This window comes from Myripristis murdjan, chromosome 8 (assembly GCF_902150065.1).
Source record: "Myripristis murdjan chromosome 8, fMyrMur1.1, whole genome shotgun sequence".
NCBI classification, from domain to species: Eukaryota; Metazoa; Chordata; class Actinopteri; order Holocentriformes; family Holocentridae; genus Myripristis; species Myripristis murdjan.
This window is the reverse complement of record NC_043987.1, coordinates 9670216-9691116: the sequence shown is the minus strand read 5'-3', so window position 1 is coordinate 9691116 and position 20901 is coordinate 9670216. Positions and strand designations below refer to the sequence as shown.

Genomic DNA, 20901 nt, shown 5'->3' with positions numbered 1-20901 from the left:
AAGTAATAATAAAAACATTTTGCCTGTCAGTCTGAGGATGCACAGCCACCTAGGCCGACCCTCTCAGGAATGAGACCAAGCCAAAAATATGGACCTTACACTTTCCAACAGAAATGGTTTGCTACGTGATCATTTTGGTCACGGCCTAGTAGCTCTGCCTTTGCTAATGTTCTGGAAAACCAGTCAGGTCAGCTCTGGCCTCAGATGAGTGAGAGAGAGGGAGGGAGAGAGAGAGAGAGAGAGAGAGAGAGAGAGAGCAGTGGTGGTCGAGCAAGCTAGAGAGTCATGCAGAGAGGGAGCGGTGGTAGCGAAAAAAAAATGTTTTGCAAAGGTTTCTAATCAGCACAAGGGCCTGGATCCTAAAGTCATAACTGTGTACAAAAAATATTGGGCTGGCACGCCCAGCGGGATGTGAGTTACCTGCGGACAGATACACACAGGGACGGTTTTTGCTATGGGCAATGAGGGCAACCGCCCAGGGCGCAATCTACTTGGGGGCGCACAAGCGCCGTCCAAAAAAAAAAAAAAAAAAAAAAAAAGTGCGTCCGCAAAAAAAAAAAAAAAAAAAAAAAAAAAAAAATCGTTTCTAGACTAATATCGCTCATTTCCATGTCAAGTTGGTGCAGTGGGCGCTAAGGCGCCCCTACTATCACGTCAACTTGCTGCTAAGAGTCATGTATACAGGTCGTGTGTGTCAGAAGAAAAGGCAAGGGGGAGGGGGGCGCGGGGGATCAACTTGCGACTGCAGAGGCTGTGCGCAGGTTGTGAGTCTCAGGAAAAGCAAAGGGGAGGGGGGCGGGGGATAGACTAACCTCTGATATGAAAGATCCCAGGCCAAACAACACAAACTGCTGCTTCCAAATAAATTGTATTTCATTCATAAAATTAATATAGACCCCTTATAGCTACATGTAATTTATTGGGTTATGTGAAAATGCAAAAAAACAACAACAACAACAACAACAACAACAACAAAACACGAATCTGTGCCTGTGTCTGCGTGAATTTATTTACATCACGTCAGTCTTGACTCTCGGTGTTTGGCGGACTGAAGTCAATGGAGTATCATGGACAAAAGGCCAAAAAAAACATCAGGTGCCCAGTTCAGAAAGAGAAGGAGAGAAGAAGAGGAGAAATGTTCAAAAGATAAAGGTATGCAGGTCTCTATGCATGACGTTAATTGTGCATGTAATGAAACAGTAGCCTATACCCTATTTATTAGCCTCTTGCTAATATGTTGCCACTTAGCCACAGAAGTTTTTTTTTTTTTTTTTTTTTTTTTTTTTGGTTTGTAGTTTTGCTGAACTAGCAACTATTAGAATTTTAGGCATCATGTCATGGAATTAATTTCACCCATAGGCTAGTTTGTGTTTGCAACACAACAAGTGCAAGTTCACATTGGCCTGTTAGTCTGTGGATTTGGTAAACAATACGTCCTGACTGTGGAATTTTTAATTTTGTTTGCTATACGTGGGTCTATGGTAACCTAAATAACTTCCTATACACTGACATGACATTTTGTAAGCTATATGTGATATAGCTTTATGAGTAATTTTTAGTGTGTTATTCTTAGTTAATAGGATGTTAACAAATGATAGGCCTGATGTGGTGGGGGTGGGGGGTGGGGGATGGTTCGCCCAGGGCGCAAAACTAGCCAGGACCGCCTCTGGATACACACACAAACACAAATACACACCAAACGCATAACTACCGCCTGGTGGTAACATTCATCGGTCTTGGACTATTTAAGCTTGAATCTGGGTCATTGAAGTGGGAGGGTGGTCTTCCTCTCTGTGCCCTGTGATCAAAACAGTAGTGTTTTTAAATTGTCTGACAGGACTTAAGTAAAGTTCAGACAGGCTTCTTGTCATTTCTCTTAATCTGCTTCTAGGAAACGAGTTGTAAGAAATTACATAATCTCTTCCACCCAGATGCTTCAGCGCCACAGTGACCCTGCTGCCCATGTGGTGATGCATTCCCTTTACATAACAGACTGTTATTCTCTTTTATATGCAAGGTTGCAGTTCAGTCCCCTTAGTGTATTTTATTTCTTTACTGGGGCAGTGGGAAAAGGTGATGTGAGGTTTAGGAGGTTACGGGGTCACAGGAGCTGCCCACTTCATCCCTGGGCTTGTTATTCTTGCTCTAAGCCAATTTCATGCTTATGCGCTTGTCCAAGTAGTCAACCAAGGAGACAGATTATTTTCACTGGGCAACCATTTGTTTCTGTGTGTTTTTGTTACTGTTTTAGCTTAGTGAACATATCTCAGTAAAAGAGGGTGCATGGCCTCTGTAAGCATGTGCTGTGACCTGTAACCTAAGCCCCCTTCTTTCTACACATGGGGAACTTGTCCAAGGCCCTTATCAGCGCATGAAAACACATGAAAAAAACTCCTCCTTACTCAGCGAGGTTTAAACTGGTGAGGGTAACTGTGATCACTACTGAGGTACACACAGGTATACGGACAAAAGTATTGGGCCACCTACACATGACACCTAGAGGAGCTTTAATGACCTCCCATTCTAAATCCATAGGCATTAATATGGAGTTGGTCTCCCATTGCAGCTACAACAGCTTCCACTCTTCTGGAAAAATTTCTACCTGATTTTGGAGTGTGTCTGTGGGAATTTTTGCCCGTTCATCCAGAAAAAAAACATTTGTGAGGTCACTGATGTTGGACCAGAGGGCCTGGCTCACAATCTCTGTTCTAGTTTATCGCAAAGGTGTTGGATGGGGTTAAGGTCAGGGTTCTGTGTGGACAAGTCAAGTTCTTCCACACCAAACTCAGCCAGCCATGCCTTTATGGAGCTGCTTTGTGTTCTGTCATGCTGGAACAGAAAAGGGCCTCCCCCAAACTGGTCCCACAAAGTTGGAAGCAGAGAATTGTCCAAAATGTCTTGGCGAGCTGAAACATTAAGATTTCCCTTCACTAGAACTAAGAAAAACAAGGCCATAGCGTTATCCCTCCTCCAGCAAACTTTACATTTCACACAATGCAGTCAGACAGGGAAGGTTCTCCTGGCATTCACCAAACCCAGGCCTGTCTATCAGACCGGCAGATAGAGAAGCCTGATTGGTCGCTCCACAGAACACGTTTTCACTGCTCCAGAGTCCAGTAGCGGTGTGCTTTACACCGCTCCATCTGACTCTTGGCGTTGTGCTCGGTGATATAAGGCTTGCATGCGGCTGCTCAGCCATGAAGCTCCCGGCTCTCAGTTTTTGTGCTGATGTTAATGCCAGAGGATTTTTTGGGCTCTGCAGTTATTGAATCAGCAGAGCATTGGCCACTTTTACACACTATGCGCCTCAGCGCTCCGCGACCCCGCTCTGTAACTTTACGTGGTCTGCCACCTGGTGGCCGAGTTGCTGTGGGAAATTGGGCATTTCAAAACCCTAGTCCATAGATTCCGATTTGATAGTGTCATGAACCAGCTCAAGGTCCAGACAGAAACAGGGGAGATCACACAGATACTTATGGGTTTAAACAAAATAAATTTATTTTACTACAGTTAACCCTGTACAAAAAAAAAACAAACAAAAAAAAAAACAACCTAAGGTGAGTAGCAGTGTTTCAGTGGTGAAAGTGGTGTATGCATGTGTGCACAAATGCTGTAGGATGCCAATCAAAATCTGCCAAAGAGAAGGAGAGAGAGAGAGAACTGCTCCAGTCAGCCCTCTTATATAGCAGTGAGCAGCAATCAGTGGAAGTAGGTGCTGATGTGGCTCATCCACCTGGCCCACCTGTGCCACTCCCAACTGCAGGCCTCCTACACAGGGAACACAGAAAAAACACCCAGAATTGACCAGAGGGGGAGGGGGTCATCACAATAGTAAATACACATAACAGCAGAAGTTCGTGTACCCATTTTGAGCACTTTACACAGTAATGGTGTAACTTAAAGAAGTAGGGGAGAGTGGGGTAAATAGTGCCAATTTTTACTGTGCCTTTAAAGCAAGGGGATTACAGTAATGCCTCCAACTAAAATATGCACATATAGTTTAGGATGTTGTGCATCCCTGGGAACAATCACTTTGGATCTTATATAAACTGTTTGAGAAATATAGCTTTCGAAAAAAAAGTGGTTTTGTGGCACAACTTGCCCCCAGTGCGGGGTAAATTGTGCCATTAGAGAGAATACACTGGGGTAAATTGTGCCGTTGATAATTGAAGTAAAACATATCATTTTAATCTCACAAATGATAATGCTATATAAAAGTAAAGCAAATTCAATACAAAATTATTTATTTAACATTTATTTATTATTTTAACAAGCTCACAGGCCACTTTTCTATAACAAGGCCTAGCACCACATGAACACATACAGAACAAAATAAAAATTCCAAAATGAGCACCTGCAAATTATCTTCATCTGAATCTGCATAGTTTTAGTGATCAAAGGTAAGAAAATAATGTACAATAGCAATAAAATACAAGAAAGTAATATATAGTATATAATCACAAGTTGTGCCACTGGCACAAATTACCCCAAGGCCCTTTGGCACAAATTACCCCAAGCCCACCATTTTGAAAAAAATGCATCCCCCAGCTGTTTTGAGCTAACATCATGCTAACTGTATAGACTCATGGTGTAGCTTACTAAAGTACTAAAACCTGTGTGAACTGTTTTCAAAATTTTCTATAATTGTTCAAACACAGCAATCAAAAAATCTTGATCATAGAAATTTTACTTTGGAGGGCAAAAAAATGTTTTTTGAACTGAAATGTGCTTACCTCTCAAGCCATGTGTCTCCCTTCTTTATAAGATGAGTGAAATGGATGCCTCTTCAAAAATATGTGGTCACATGACCAACTTCTTCTATAGTTTTCTAGATAACAGGGGTGGCACTAGTTGCCCCTTGGCACAAGTTACCCCACTCTCCCCTACCATGCAAATTACCAAGGGCTGACTGAAGTGGGGACCATTTAGACTCAACTGGCAAAAAACGTCTAAAGGGTTCTCACTTTTATTGACATTCAGCAGATTTGCATGGTGGAGGTTTATCCCTTTTATTATGAAAGGTTTTAAGTTGACCTTCTAAACAAAAGTCGCTGTATTTCTTTTTTTTTTTTTTTAACTGTTTTGAGCTTTTGTTTTATTAATTTTCTTTTAATTACATTTTAAAACATCATACTTATAATAATTATAATAATCATAATTATAATAATTAGAATAATTAGAAATGTAGTTTTTTTTTTGTAATTTTTAATTTTTTTGAGTCTTAATTTTCCACTAATTTTGTTTCCCCCCCTCTCTTTGTTTTCCTTTCCTTTTTTTTCTTTTCCCCCAAATTTTTCTGTTCATCTTCTTGTGATTTCTCCAAATTTATAATAATTTTTAAGATCATTTTCTTGTATTACTTACTAGTCTCTTGTTTATTTTCAGGTCATTTTTGCTTAATTTTCCACTGTTGTTTGTCCCATCGTTTTGAAAGAAGATCACGTGAATTTGCTCAGGTTTCAAAGGATCCAAGTAGCCTTGTAAAATTTGCTCTTTCGATGTATTTTAATTTTAATGCATTTTAGGCGGCACTGGATCATCTGTGTGATTATCTGTTATAAGCAGCTTCAGTTTGTTTCCAATTCTGGTGCAAAAGCAATACAAAGCCATAAGGTAAACTGGTGGTTACTGATGAAAAACTGTCACATCTGTAAGGGAAGCAGCCACTGCTATGGCTTTTTATGTGTGACTGAAATTTGAGAGGAGAGGAAGAGCACGGCCACTGCACAACTTTTAATCCTTTGAATCAAGATGAAGGCTCCGGCCTCTGGCTCGGGTCCGTGGGTTCACTCAGTTCACTGTAGGAGACAGGAAGCAACCGAGGCTCTGCGGTCTCACTATAGGAGCAGGTTAAGTTTGCACCCCATTTTATCTCTCTATGAAGACTGACACTTGGGCTTTTTTATGAGAATTGGAGAGTATTCTTAACAATATAACACCAAAATTGCACTTAAAGGACAATTACATCTGCTTAAAAGCCATTACATATTTCACAATATAATTTAGCAGAGGATTTGTCCTTGTGGGGACGCTGCCAGACAGTCAAATAAACAGAAATTAAAAGGGACATCAAACTGGATCGAGTCAAGTCAGGAGCATGAGAGCCTTACGATTCAATCAAAATTTAAATTAAAAGAAAAACAAATACTCTTGAATGTTTGTTGGTGTGAATTGGTTTGTGCTCATAGTAGTTAGATGGAAATGTGAACAAATGCACATCACAAAATCTGACTTTTGAGATTCATTTGTATTGTTGTATAATCATCTGCTAAGAAAGAGTAGTAAGGCCTATATTGTCTATACTGGAATGCCGTCTATTGTTTTACTGCTGCACTGTTCGGGGGAGCCAGCAAAATAAGCATTTCATTGTCCAGTACTTCTTGTTCTGCACATATGACAAATAAACTTGAGCTTGTGAGGATTATTTATTTTAAAATACCAAGCCCTTTCGCGGAGTTTGACGGCAAGGGTAAGAATGGAAAGGTCGATCTTTTCCCTGACCATTTTCCTCCCGTCGGTTGAGCACATCATGCTTCATCTCTCTCCTCAATCCACCACCTCTGCATTTGGCAGGGAAATCCACAGTTATCAAATTGGCCCTCAGTTCATTCCCTATTCCCTGCACAGGAAACTGAAGAGGTTATTGTGCAGGGAATAGGGATTAAGCATGACCCCTCTGGAATGGAACGAAGTCCTAGTCTAGGAATTGTACATCCACGTCTGCAAACACGGAAAAGTATATCCAGGTGGTGTGATTTCACTTTGTCTCCTGGATCATAGCAATTAATATGAGATTTTTTCTTTTTTTTTTGCCTGTTTGCAATTACTGATATGCTAAAAGCTTGAGACGAAAGTCTGAATGCAGACTTAGTGACAGCTGATCCCCTGGACAGCTAATATAGGAGCTTAACTGCACCCTCAAGTGAGACGATCATGCAATGAAAAGAAAATAGCCTGAATGAAATCACACCGTAAGAGTGTTGATCAAGGATAATCTCTTTACCATATTTATCGCCCAGTCTGCTGCTGTGAATTGAACCGCTAAACCAATTTGTCAGCAGAAATGCACATACTGTATGTCACCGCCTCAGTCGTGACGTCTGAAAGGAAGCGCGCATCCCATGTCAGCAGTCTTCTCACTTTCAAGTGTCTATATCATCTTTACGGTTTCAGGTTAGATAACCGCTGGTTGCAGACAGATGGCTAATGAATGCTAATGCCCTGCTTGTGCCTACTTTAACAGATTAACATGGTCATGCAGAATGACACTTTGAGGTTACTATATTTGACCTCAAACAGTCGCCAATTAAGCTGCAGCTCTTCTTGTTAAACGATTCTTATTCTTCCCTGAGCAGAAACCAAAGAGGATTTGTTGGTTTCGTCTTTTGTGCTGATTAGAGCCATGGTTTCGCGTGACCAGGGCTGAGCAGTTTCACTCACAGGACCTCACAATGATTATTGTGATATTTATCATATAATCAAAATGTGTTTTTGGTTAGGCTTGTTCCACAGCAATGCATGAGTGGCCAGATGTGTTTAGAGCTACAGAGCTTCCTTTGGACACAAGACTTAGTCAAGAAAGTGTGAGCTTTCAGACACAGCCCAAGTATTACATTGAAAATCTCACAACATTAAATATAGGCCATAATGTGCAAAATCCAATGCATCTGATACATATTGCAAATGACGCACCGAGTTTACATTCCTCTGTGATGAGGAGGAGGTGTTTGAAGTTTACCTCTTCAGTCACTTGCATTGCACCTACAAATACTGCAGAATATATGATTTGTCCACTTCATAACACCTGTCCAGAACCAGATGATTTTTTTCCCTCCAGTTTTTACCAAAAAGAATACTGATGAATATTGTCAAGTTTTTTTTTTTTTTTTTTTTTTTTTTAAATAAACTCAAAATCATGAAGTGCATGGTGGTGGGATGCAAAAATTATTCCAACAATATAACCCATACATTGTCACTGTCTGGTGAAATCCTTATATCTCCAAATTTGGTCATTTTCATATTTTAGCTTAATTTGAGTTTTTACATGCTCCACTATGGGTGCAAAAAATTACACAACCTTTGGGGTTATGAAGCCTTTACAAAACTAATTATATAAACTGAAAAATGTACAGTCATCACCTCAGTGACAAGACTATTTTCCTTAGTTTCTGAAAATATTATGATTTTCATCGCCACGTTGCCTGTTGGAGTGGCGCAAGCGGTGGTCGTTGGCAATTGGACAGCCAAACCACAAACTCAACACACCGTGTGATGCAGTACAACAACACCACTCAGTATCATGTGTGCAGGAATCATCTTCCAGAAAGTGACCGTGTCGCAGTGTGAGCGAGCCCGGTATGAAGCAGCTTTATTGTCTGTAACTGGTGTAAGTTATCGACTTGGGGCTCAGATTGTCATCAGGAGCCTTTTCGCTCTTCCTCCAGTTAATCCTGGACATCCAAATGGCTGTCCTCAGCACAGGCTCTGCGTGCAGCTGGAAGTCAGGGTGCGCAGCCACACAAATCTCTTAGTCATCTTCATCGTATCCACCCGATGTCTTCAGCTCTAGCAGGTTTGCCTCTGCTAAATCCATCCCCTGCAGCATAAACATTCATCTCCCACAGCCGTGGCCACACAGTGATTGCAGCTCCACCGCCAAGCGTCTTGTGGTCTTGGTTTTGGTCTTGACTTTAGTGTGGTGGGGCTCTTCTTCATGCTGAAAGTCACTCTCAGTGTCTGCTGGTGCCGTGATCGTTCATGCTGTGTTGCTCCAAGTTGAACAGACCAGGTTGGACCAATGGGAGAACGTCTAGAGGCACAATGAGGTCAAAGGACTTCCTGTCTGAAAGAGCAAATCTACTCGTGTTTAAAGCGTTTATTACACAAATAATAATCAATAACTAACAGAAACAGATTTGATGTATAAATATAGTATATCGGATATTTCAGATCTGAAATGCATTTTAGTGAGTTTGTAGCTTTTTCAGTGCAAATGAATGAGCAGGTTCAAGCTCCATCTCTTCGTTGCAGAGGCATGGAGTCTTGGTGAGTCATTTGCAGCATGTATTGGACACATTGGTAACTGCATATGAAGCCCTATGTGCAATGTCGTGAAAATGTCGCTTTAAATGGTGCACAGTAGGAATACAAGGAGTCGATATGCTGAAATCAATCTGTGGTCAAAAACGTTCTGTGCTCCTAATTCTATCCTGGCGTCTGTAAAACTTCTTTTTCTGCTCAAAATGGTGGCTGAAACGCAGGTGGAGTAACTTTTCAGATGAGGCTGGGTTGCACAGTGAGGTAAGGATGAAGAATACTTTCCTCTACAGGATCCAGACTCACTAATTGGTTTAGGAACACCCTGTTATTTTCCCAACTTTCAGGCCACTGAAATAATATAGTGTTCCACTGGCTGTTTTTCTTGATCAAGCCAGATTGTGAAGGTATTGAACCTGCGATGTCCATCAGAAAGTAAAATCTGGAGCTACTTATTAACGTATTAAGGAAAGTCGATAGAGGTGACAGAGCTCACAGTGGAATTGATAATATTGAGCTCATAATACTGCTAAGGAACAGAGCCAATTTCGGTGTAAAACTGAAAGCTCACAAAATCAATATGAGCACTGTCCATGGAGAAGCTTCAGATTTTACATTTTGCTAACATTTTTCAATTATAGTTAACCCTTAGAAACCAGAGGAAATTCACTTGATTTCTTTCAGCCACATGGGAAAAAAAGCAAACTGGTGAAAAAAAAATGGCCCAAAATTTAGCAAGACATTAGTAAGAATCTACAATGACGTGACCTGAAAATCAGCAAGAAACTAGTCAAAAGTTACAAGAAAATTACCAGAAAATTAGGGGGGAAAATAATGATAACAACAACCCCCTAAAAATACAGTTAATTAAAAAAAAAAAAAATAAATAAATAATAAAAAAAAAAAAAATAAATAAAAATAGAACTGGATATTTTTGCTTTTTTACCAGAAAAATTACCAGATTAGAAAAAAATGTAATAATAATAATGATGATATAATAATTTTTTAAAAGTCAAAAAAAATTTTGAATTATTTCAAGTTATATATTTAAAATTAAATTACTAAAAATCTACCATAAACTCTACCATTACTAAAAAATTGTGTAAAAATTACAAAAATGAAGCCAAAAAAATGATGAATATAACTGGCTTGTTCAATCAGTGCAAATGAGGACGGGCCGCCGTTTAAAAAAAGCCAAGCCACCCCAAGTGGCTGGACCAACGGCCCCATCAGCTGAGGGCAGTAGATTAAGGCCCTGAATGTGAAGGTAAAGGTCATGTGGGTTGTCAGTGTGTGTGCATGTGCAAGACTAGTGAGCTCCCTCCTGCTCACTCCTCACAAGTCAACAAAACACAGAAAATGTCACAGGATTATTAATATTGCACTTTATGCATCTGGGACAGAAAGAGAAAGCAGGCAAACTGATATCAAATTATTTTATACGGTCGAAAATGAATATCACATAGCCACATACACAAACAGCTTTGAGCTGAGATGCCATTCTCTGATTGTGCCATGAATGATTTGTCACAGAAAACAAGAGAAAACACCAACCATGTCCATAACAAACTCATGACCAGCATTATCAAGGAAGTTATCAAGCTCTCATCGTTAGGTGCCCTAATCCACATCTCATTCAGCTTTACATTCAACACTGTGCTGTGCCAAAAAAAAAACACACACATGGCCGCCTCGCAAACCAGATACACCTCTCCCGCTCGTCCAGGGCGGCACATGCTGTCTTTCTTATATGCTAACAGGAGGAGCGGGTTGTGTGGTACTGCATTGTGTCACTGTGAAGGGGAGGACAGGGCTGGAGAGACAGGAAAAAACAGGAGAAGACCTTTTCATTACAGGACATCGCATTACACATTACACGAACTGTAGCCTGCAACCGGAAGGTGGAAGAGTCACGGTTGTGGCACGCTCTCCCCACTTTGATCCAAGCACACCGGCCATAAAGGTGCCTATTTACACACTTGTGCGTGTTTACTGCACACAGGAGGCGGTGTGAAGGTGATGTGAGGGCGACAACATCCCTCCTCTTAGCTTATTTTCCACACATCTCGACAGTCTGCTTGCTAACTTTGAATTATAAGAAAAATGCCATTCCTCAAAAAATACCTAACTGTTTTCTCCTGGTGCTGTGCTCTCATTTTTGCACTTCTCGCAACGGTTGCTTATAATGTGAGTGAACCGGTAATTTAAGCTTATTTCACTCATTTGAAGTTGTTTTCGTGGTAAGAGCATCAGCCAAATGTTTAAAAGGTGAGTGCTACTTTTGAGCGAAGCGCCCGCTGATCGCACGGCAGCTCTCGCCCTGCTGAAGCCTTCGTCCTCTCCTGGTTTTTCCCAGCACGCAATTAGGGAAGGAATAAATATCTGCCAGCCAATGATAAATACTCTAAGCATGGTGTCATATTTCATGCCGTTATTTCATTATAAACAGTACAACGTGAGTGCAGTGGTTTTCAAAACATTTTTTCTGGAGACACAAGGATTTCAAGAGGATTTATCTTACAACCCCAACAGATTTCTTGAGCCGCTCGGTTGGTTAACACAGCAGAATTGGCCAAATTTGTCAAGCTACATAGCTATCACTCAACACATTTATGCATTGTTTTTTTTAAAATTCAACCTAGCTTATGTTTCAGGGATTTGGAGAGGCTACATACAGGGGCTCCAAACAAAACTGGAATTGTCCCGTCAATAACTCATCAACTTTTTGAAGCCACCAATTTTTCTTGGAAAATCTGGGACCGCGTCTTAATCTGCTCTGCCTTGCACCATTTGCGTCGTGACCCAGACTTTGCTAACCACCACTGTGAAGTGATTATCCATGCTTTTTGAGACTGATCACTCCCTCCTCTTTACTCTGGCACAAAGCAACAAGATGAGGTACGAACAGTTGTTTAAATCTCTCTTTTTTTGGTTTGTGTTTTATGATTTTTTTCAGGCATTTTTGCAGTTTTCTTTTTGTACGGTGAAGCTTTTTCATTAAGAAAAGCAATATTCCTGTCTTAACATTAAGATGAGCATATGGCAGATTTATACAACTGATGATGATGCTGTTCCTAAGCACTGGCCTAGGGTCAGATTATCTTTGAGCCATCTAAAGATTAACATTAGGATGCGGGTATCAGCAGTTAAAGCCAACACCCAGCTTAGCAATTGATACAGCCCAAGCAACTGTGAAGAGCAGGATCTGGGTTCACTTTCATGTCAACCAAAACAGGAAGTCAACTGTGGATCTGATGACACAGTGTTCACAAAGGCCTTTTACAGCTACCTGCATATTGGAAGTATTGGAAATACCACATAATACGACATACGTGTGTGACTCGGTTAAATACATCGACTTTCTTGGACATCGACTTTCTTGGAGTTCGGCCCCCTGGTCACCTTACCAAATACATTGTGAGAGGACTGGCACCAAAATAATCTCTTTGTCCAGTTGCCTTTTATCTGTAGCACAAAATATGCTAAAGTGGATGGCGAAAAACTGGAAACTTTTAGTTGGGCTAAAGCCGCATTATTAATTTTAGTGACATGGATCTAAATGTCAGCTGTTTGTTGGCAGGACTGACATGGGATTTGACAGAAGAAACACACTTTCAATAGTAGAGGATCTTGCTTTCTAAGAGATTTCAATATAGCAAACTGTTTTTTTTTTTTTTTTTTAAAGAGGACTTGGGTCATAAATCCATTGTCACTGTATAACGATAAAAACTCAGATTTTAAAGGGTTTTTAAAGTTAGCAAATGCACTGGACAGAGTCACCTACTGGAAGCACAGAGATTTTTTTTGGTTTCAATCCCATCACTGGATACTGGTTAGGAAGATCAGTGAGCTAAACTACTACAAACAAAATCTAATTAGTCCTTTTCAGTATTTTCATGGTATTATTATGTATCTCCAATTCATTTCCATACAAAGTCAAACTGGAATTAGGCATCTTATAATGGTACAATGCCATATTGTTTAGAAATTGCTGAAATTGAAAACTGATCTTTATTAGGAATTGCATGCTGTTTCAGTTTATATCATCTGGATTAGTTGACTTGAAAGTTAACTGAACCCGGACCCTGGGGTGAAGTTTGACGACTACCTACCACTGCACCAACGATGGTCTGAAAGTGCATATACAGCCGTTTTCTCACAGTAAAGCATCAACACAGATAGACATTCACTTACCAAGAAAATCAGATGCAAATTAAAAACAACAAACAAGCATAATAATAAAAAACAGCTTTTTTTCCGATCCAAAATCAAACTTAGAGCTCCAAGTTTTCGCTTTATCTCTCACTTTACATCGCTCAGGATGTTCAGTCCTCTCTTCAAGAGTCCTTTGTGAACATACTCTATTTAAAAAAAAAATAAAATAAAATGAAAAGAAAAATTAATAGCACTCTGTCACACAATCAGGGTTTTTAACCCTCCCGCTCCTGGCACACATCCACCCCAAGATTAAGCAGAACAACAAACACTTGGTGCACAACAAAAGCAACATCAACAACATCGAAAACAACATGAGTGTGGGACTTCACACCGTGTCTTTAATCGTACAATTTCAGTATTTTACATTCCACATGTGGACATATTCCTGCAGGGATTGTCTCCTTTCTCCACCACAAGTGCTAGAATGAGTTGGGGTAGGTGTCTGTGTGTTTGGGGGGGGGAGGGAGGGGCACACCGCGGGGGAAACGGGTTTTGATAAAGTGGGAAAACCGGCGAAGGGCAGGAGTTGGGTTGGAGGAAAAGGGGGGCTGGGATGGGGATGTAAGTCCGGGAGAAGGTAAAGAAGAGCTTACACCAAACCATGAGATTGTCATTCATACAATCCAACTGGGAAAACAAAGGGGGGACGGAATGGAGATGGAAGGATGGGGAAGGAGAGGTATGAGGAAGAGAGAAAAGATGCTGATTTACAGATGTGTTCCCTGGGTAAGAAGAAGTAGTAGTAGTAGTAGTAGTAGTAGTAGTAGTAGTAGTAGTGGGGTTTGGTTAGTAATGACGTTGCATGAGAAGTTAGTGTTTCAGAGTTAAGTCGATGTTATATTTTTTATGCCAAGCTGCGGTAGCGGAGCTCAGCGTCACGTTCACACTAACCGTAAACCAAACGTTCAACCTGACCCTAACCTTAACTGAGAGAGAGAGAGAGAGAGGAAAAACATTTCGATGGTCATTGTGTTTCATAGATATATATATATTCTTTTCTCTTGTTTTGCAGCTTGGCCAGGAAGTGTGGAAGTCAAACAGGGCAGTGAGACAGAGGGCAACTTTTGGGGCAACTCTGATGGGCAACAGTGTCCAAGGAATTGACTCAACATTGTTGCTTTTCTCAAATAGAGATATATCCTTGAAAGGCAAAATGTGAATGTCTGGCTCATTTTGTGGGGAGTGTTGCGCATCTACTTTGCTCACAAAATTGCCCTGTGCACCATCACCCTTAGGCTATGCTCAAACAGGCAGCGCAAATCTGATTTTTCTCATGTATCCAATAAGATTTCCTTTCTTAGGCCTGAACATAAAACTTTTGTCTTTCTAGACCAGATCTGAACCACATTCGCAAGTGGTCGGAAATGCCGCTCTAATCACGTCTCTGAAAACACAGATCAGATTTCAAATAACTGTTCCGTTCCACTGCGCCCTGTGCAACACGTATGAGGTCACGAGTTGCAGCAAATAGAGCAGAGAATGACAAAACATGCAGGAAAAAACATACTGGAAACGCTCTGCACTGCGACTACGTAACGCTGCCATGAACTCGGTTACAATAAGCAACGGTGAAGCTTCAGTGTTGCTGGCTTGTTTCAGCACCTCGAGTTGTTGGACAGAAAATGCACCATTAGTCAGCGTGTGCACGCCTATGGCAACCAGTGTCGTCTCGACGGCAAATGTTTACACTGTCTTAACCCGCGATGATCTGGTCACTTGCCGATTGCAATGTGGACTGTCAGCTTTGAGCATCAGATTTGAAAAACAAATGGGATTTGCCTGCTGTATGAACATAGTGTTGGAGTAGCTAGCAATTATGTCCAGATAAAATGGCTTTTTGGTGAGGATGGCCACTGAGATTGATCTGTCTCTCTGCTATGCTGGTGCGACTGATCATGGCTGAAGGCAGTGTGCTCTGTGGTGCTGGTGTGGTTGTTTTTGACTGAGAGGATAGGAGAAGGATTTCTCCAGTGATCATTTGGCTGTGAGAGAGAGCGAGAGAGAGAGAGCGAGAGAGAGAGGGAGAGAGAGAGGGAGAGCGAGAGAGAGAGAGAGAGAGAGAGAGAGAGAGTGAGAGAGAGAAAGAGAGAGAGAGGCTGTAAGGCTGCCAGCTCAAATCGGATTTTATTTAACTATGTGGCTCAGACCTGATCTTTCCTTTTCAGGCTTAAAATGAGGGGAAAAAAGACTATTGTTTTTGTCTGTTCAAAGTAAATGCATTGCTGGGATCATATTAAGCAATTTGGAGGGAAATGAAAAGGTAGGGAAACTAAGAAACTCAGCTTAAATCAATTGGTAAACATTATTTCATAAATAAACAGAGTTTCGATAGGTTCACCTTCTGCTATGATTATGATTACAAAAAAAAATCAGATTTGAGCTTGCAGCGTAAATATAGCCACTGATAGCTCTAATGCCACATAATGATGGCAACATCTATATATATAAACATATATGCTCATATATGATTTTATATGTATATATATATACATATTTTTCAACCTCTGTGAGGCACATGTCAGAATTACTAAGCCAATGTGTCCCTGTCTGAGCCATGACCCGGTCGCAGCATGGCTTTCATTCACAGTGATAGTGAGTAGAGTACGGTACGAACACAGCAAGCCAGGAGACTGCGGGTGTGAAACACTACTGTACTGCTTGATCATCTGTACGATGTAGTGTAAGATAACTTATGCTGGACGGGTTCACCTATTGCTGTACATGTTTGTGCAGTTGTGTGAGTGTGTGTGTGTGTGTGTGTGTGTGTGTATGTGTGTGCATGTGTGTGTGTATGTATCCCTGTATAGTCGGTGCTTCCGGTTAAATACCCTGCATGGTAAATTAGTAACACTGAGAGTGGTGGCGACTATTGGCCATGTCACAGTCCTGGTTGGTTTTAACGGATAATTAAGAGATGAGATAGCGGACAGTGTGTGTGTGTTTGTGTGTGTGTATGTTTGTGTGTGTGTGTGTGTGTGTGTGCACACGCTCACAGCGACAGACTGAGATACTTCAGAGAGCATTGTTAACACTGCTAAAGACAGGCAGGTATACAGGAAAGATGTGGGGTGGGACAAGGGGGTAAAGGAATGGGTTTGGGGATACAAGGGGATACAGACATTGTGGTTTTAGTGCAACAGAAAAAAACCTGCAAGTTAATTATAGTGGATGGCAACTTTTGGGTATGATTGGTGGAGCTTATTTCAGCAGACTTCAATTCATATTGGATGGTTCTGGGATATAGGACAGTCGGTCAGAAAGTCTTTCAAATGGCTTGGCGTCCATTTCTGCAAATGCGCCGAGGGAAGGGAGATGCACACCGGGAAACAGCGATGCGGCTGCAGGAAAAAAACACAGTACGTGTGGCGGTTTTCTACCGGCTTGGCCTGAGTCACGTCACAACCTGCCACAATCGTCTACTCGCCAAATCCCTCCCCCAAGCGCGATAATACCGTATCCATCCACAGGTGAATACTGCTGACTCTCTTCCTGTATATTTTTTAGGTAAATTTTTTTTTTTACAAACATTGCAGTCACTTTGATGACAGTCCTTTGGCCTGACCCATCGGGCCAAAATGGCTTCCACTGGAGTCCCAGTTTCCAAACGGTCCGTGTCCCCTGACAGTTTCCTTTAAGTCTATCGCCACGCCATAATGTCTCGAACTCTCGCCCCCTCCCTCCACTGTCATTTCAAGTTCCTGAATACAAAGGGAATCCAAAGTGACTCTTGGTCCCACGTGATGTGTGATAAAAATGATTTGTAAAAAAAAAAAAAAAAAAAAAAAAAAAAAAGACAAAGAAAAAAGTGGAAAAAAAATAAAAAGCCTGCCGTGTCAGTTGTTGTTGATTGTTGATCCATGGCCCACGAAACAGACCTGCTGTACACTGTGTGGAGTTGTACACTCAACGGGTCCGTATTGGCAACTCGTTTGTGCACCGCTGTATACATGTGTGTATGTGAGTGTATGCATGTTTGCATGTATGTTGTAGACCGAGGGGCAGCTTCACTGAGATGAGAGGTGAGGTAGAATCTGTCTGTCTGAGGCCGGACATGAAACAGGTGCAGGCAACAGGGAGGCCTGCCGAGGTAAGTGACCCCCCTCCACCCCCCATTTCCTGCACTCAACCTATCATAAACCAGTGGGGAGGCGGAGCCACGGTGCAACGGACAGGGCAGGGCACCAACGAGAAGTCACTCACACACACACACACACACACACACACACACGTGCGTGCGTAGGTGCGCACACACATGCACATATACAGCCAGGAAGTGTGGTGCAGCCCAATAGTTATTGAGGAGGAGACGAGCAAGACACAACAAAATGACTGAGGTAACACATCAAAAAAAAAACAAAAAAAAAAACCCCAAAACAAAACAAAACAAAAAAAAACAACTGGTGATGCATGTGTGTGTATGTGCATGACCACATGTGTTTGTGTAGCATGAATATGTGTGAGTGAGGTAATGAAAACAGGAGGTATGTGTCAATGGAGAGGTATACTACGTATATATATAAAAAAAATATATATATACTGTATATATATGCATCTACACACACACACATAGGCACGTAACTATGTACGTATGGTAGCATTGTTGTACTTATACAGGTGGAGATGGAGGTATGCATGTATGCAGGTAGAATGGTGTGTGTGAGTAACTTTATGGCTGTAAATAGCAGTGTTGGGTAAGTTATTACTTTGTAACATGTTGAGAGTACTCAGATTACTTATTTGTGCCATCACTATCACATTAAATATACAGCGCGCCATTTTGAATCGATTACATTTTGGATAGAAGCATCCAGGATTCATAACGTGGGTCAGCAAAACAATGTTATGGGTAATTGTGGGTTGATTCATATTATAATAACATGAAGTACCATGCAGAGGCTAATGCTTTTTTGCTAAATTATCTTATATTTCCCAATTCTATTCATCTTGGAATTATGCAACATTATGTAAGGGGGTTCATGCCAATGAGAGTTTGGTGTTTTTTTTTTTAATGTTATTTTCACCATATTGGGTGATGGCTATTGGATATGGAGCTAATGCGGGTAGACTGGCATTAACTTAAAGCCAACTTGCGCATCATGAGTAGAGAGTATTTCTTACCATGTGTCCGAATGGTGAATGAACTATAGCTACCAAAAATGCTATCGTAGCAAAAACACTACTGCACTCTAGTGAGCATAAAGGCTACTTTACCCTCAAGTTTATTTCTCAGTGTACTACATGGGAATTAATGTGCGCAAACTGCTTGTTGCTTTTTTTTTTAATGAGAATGTTGTTAACATTCATTTTTCTTTCATATTTTGAATGATGCATTTTTGCGCGGCGCTAATGGAAAAAAAGGACAAAAGTGAAAATTCCACAGCATTTTGTGCTAACAGCATGCTGCTGCCTGGAAGCAATGTAGTCAAGGTGTGCTTCATAAATAATGAGTCTGACTTATTATAGTTGTCTTGTATTTTAAACAATTATTGACAACACACAAAAATACTCTAACTTACTTGTAGTTTAAAATAACTCTAACATTTTTTTTTAACAATTATTATTATTATTTTTTTATGTAAGAAATAATTTCCCCCAACACTGCCAGAGAGGTACATGGATAATTGAGGGATAACGGAGTTGGTTCAGACTGCACAGCTGCATGTCACCTGTACAACTAACAGGTGACTGCACAAATACATTTTACAAGGTATGAGGTAAAAATGTAAGGGTATGTGCTGCGAGCATACACATGTGCTTGTATGCGTCTCTCTCTGCCTGTACAGTGAGTGTGTGTGTATTTGTATGATTGTGTGTGGTTGTGTGTGTGTATGTGTGTGAGGTCAGGTACAGTACGTGGGGGAGGTAGGTTGACAACGACTCATAGAGCCTCAGCGAACTGAGGATTGGGCTGCACACCTGGATGGAGGAGTCCATCGCAGACAGGAGTAGCAAGGTGCAAAGGGGGTGGGGATGGGGTGGGTGAGTGGGTCCGAGGGGAGAGAACGAAGGGGAAACCGCCACACATTTTGTTACAGTACTTTTGCAATCGAGTGAATGACTGCATGTAGACACCCTTTAAGCAGAAAAGTATGTGTATTATGATAAGTGGTCGACCGATTAGTTTGTTGGCCAATGTCATTAAGTACAATAAAACTCTACTTTAATTCATATAGTTTAATTTTTTTTTTTAAAGTAATGTTTTTTTTTTTTTTATTATCTGTTAACATGTATTTAATTATTTTTTTATTTAAAATATGTGCACTGCAGAAGAGTGCAGAACTACTTAAGCAAACAGAAACAAAGCAGATAACGTGTTAGTTAAAAAAATGGTAATTTAACTTCAGCATTTGTTATTGTCATTTGTTATAATTAACAAACTGTTGTATTTTTTCAGATGCAAAAAACAAAACAAACAAAAACAAAATATGCTGTCTGCATATCGGCATTGGCCACTGAAAAACCCATATCGGTCAACCACTACTTATGACCAGGAGCTGAGCGGCGCCCAAGTGGAGCTGAACATGCCAAGAGTCATGCATTACGAGGTCTTGAGAGAAAGTGGGTGGGAGGGTGGGGAGGGGGGTCACAGAGACATAACGGAGCCCCTAGACGGTACATTATGTCTGGGGCAGAGAGTTCAGCTGTCTGGTGACGATGTGGTAGGAATTCACAGGAGGAGCAAACATTTTGTTTATGATGTTGTTTGTGTGTGTTTGCATATAAGTATATGACTATGGCAGTGTGTATGGAATCTATGAATGCTTATGACACTATGTATGATGTATGTTTGGATGTGTGTGTGTGTGTGTGTGTGTGTGTGTGTGTGCCTCTCAGAATGCTGCCCTCCACAACTATATAGACTTCTCATTCATTTAACTCGCTCCTGAGGGTTTACTGCGTGCCTAGTGGGGCACATAGCATAGCAGTGGACCACACACACCCAACTGGGAACACACTTCCCACTAGAACCTGCAGTGAACACCGCCAAAAGACAAGAAGGCGCCGCACGGAAGCAGGCGGGGAAAATATAGCGGCGAGGAGACACACAACTCAACGTAACAAGAAGCAAAAAGCCAGATTGTCAGTGTGTCTTTTCTCTCTGGTGATGTTGATCAGTGTTTGTGTGTGTGTGTGAGTCAGTGCTGGTGGCAGGTGGTTGGTCGTGCGGGCATCATGTTTGACGAAAAAGACAAAAAACAAAGTTTACAGGACGCGTTCCCCCTGAAAAAAAAAAAAAAAAAAAACCCGTCCTGTGTTTCTTTTCCTGTCTTCCTCCCCCTACACTTCCTCATCCTCCTCCTCCCAACCCGCCACACTTTCTCATCTTCATCCTCCACTTCCGTGTTGAGGGTTCTTTTAGGGGGGTCAAGGTCTCGACACTTTTTTCCAAAGTCACACTTCCTGGTCCTCGAAGACCTCCAGGAAGAGCGGGGGAAAGAGTTCGTTGGGACACTCCACCTTCATGTGGAGGAAGCGGCTGGCGTGGCACGCCCCGATCATGCGCAGGTCCGTCACCTTCATCAGGAGCTTGGGCCAGAAGTGGGGAATGTTGTGCTTGCGGTAGTTGATGTAGTGCTCAAATGCCAGCAGGTAGGTCTCCTGGCACTGCTCGATCTTCTCCACACTGGTCAGGCCCGAACGGTCTAG

General features: G+C 41.4%; 1 protein-coding gene across 5 annotated transcripts in view; it reads right to left on the bottom strand.

Annotated features, from left to right (window-relative positions):
* Window positions 1–10458: 10458 nt before the first annotated feature.
* LOC115363648 (thyroid hormone receptor alpha) overlaps window positions 10459–20901 on the bottom strand; it is a 147047-nt gene continuing 136604 nt past the window's right edge. For all 5 annotated transcript variants that reach the window (XM_030057921.1, XM_030057922.1, XM_030057923.1 and 2 more), the window contains one exon: window positions 10459–20897. In XM_030057921.1, coding sequence (XP_029913781.1) covers window positions 20647–20897 — 251 coding nt within the window. In that variant the 3' untranslated portion in view covers window positions 10459–20646. The remainder of the gene's footprint in view (window positions 20898–20901) is intronic.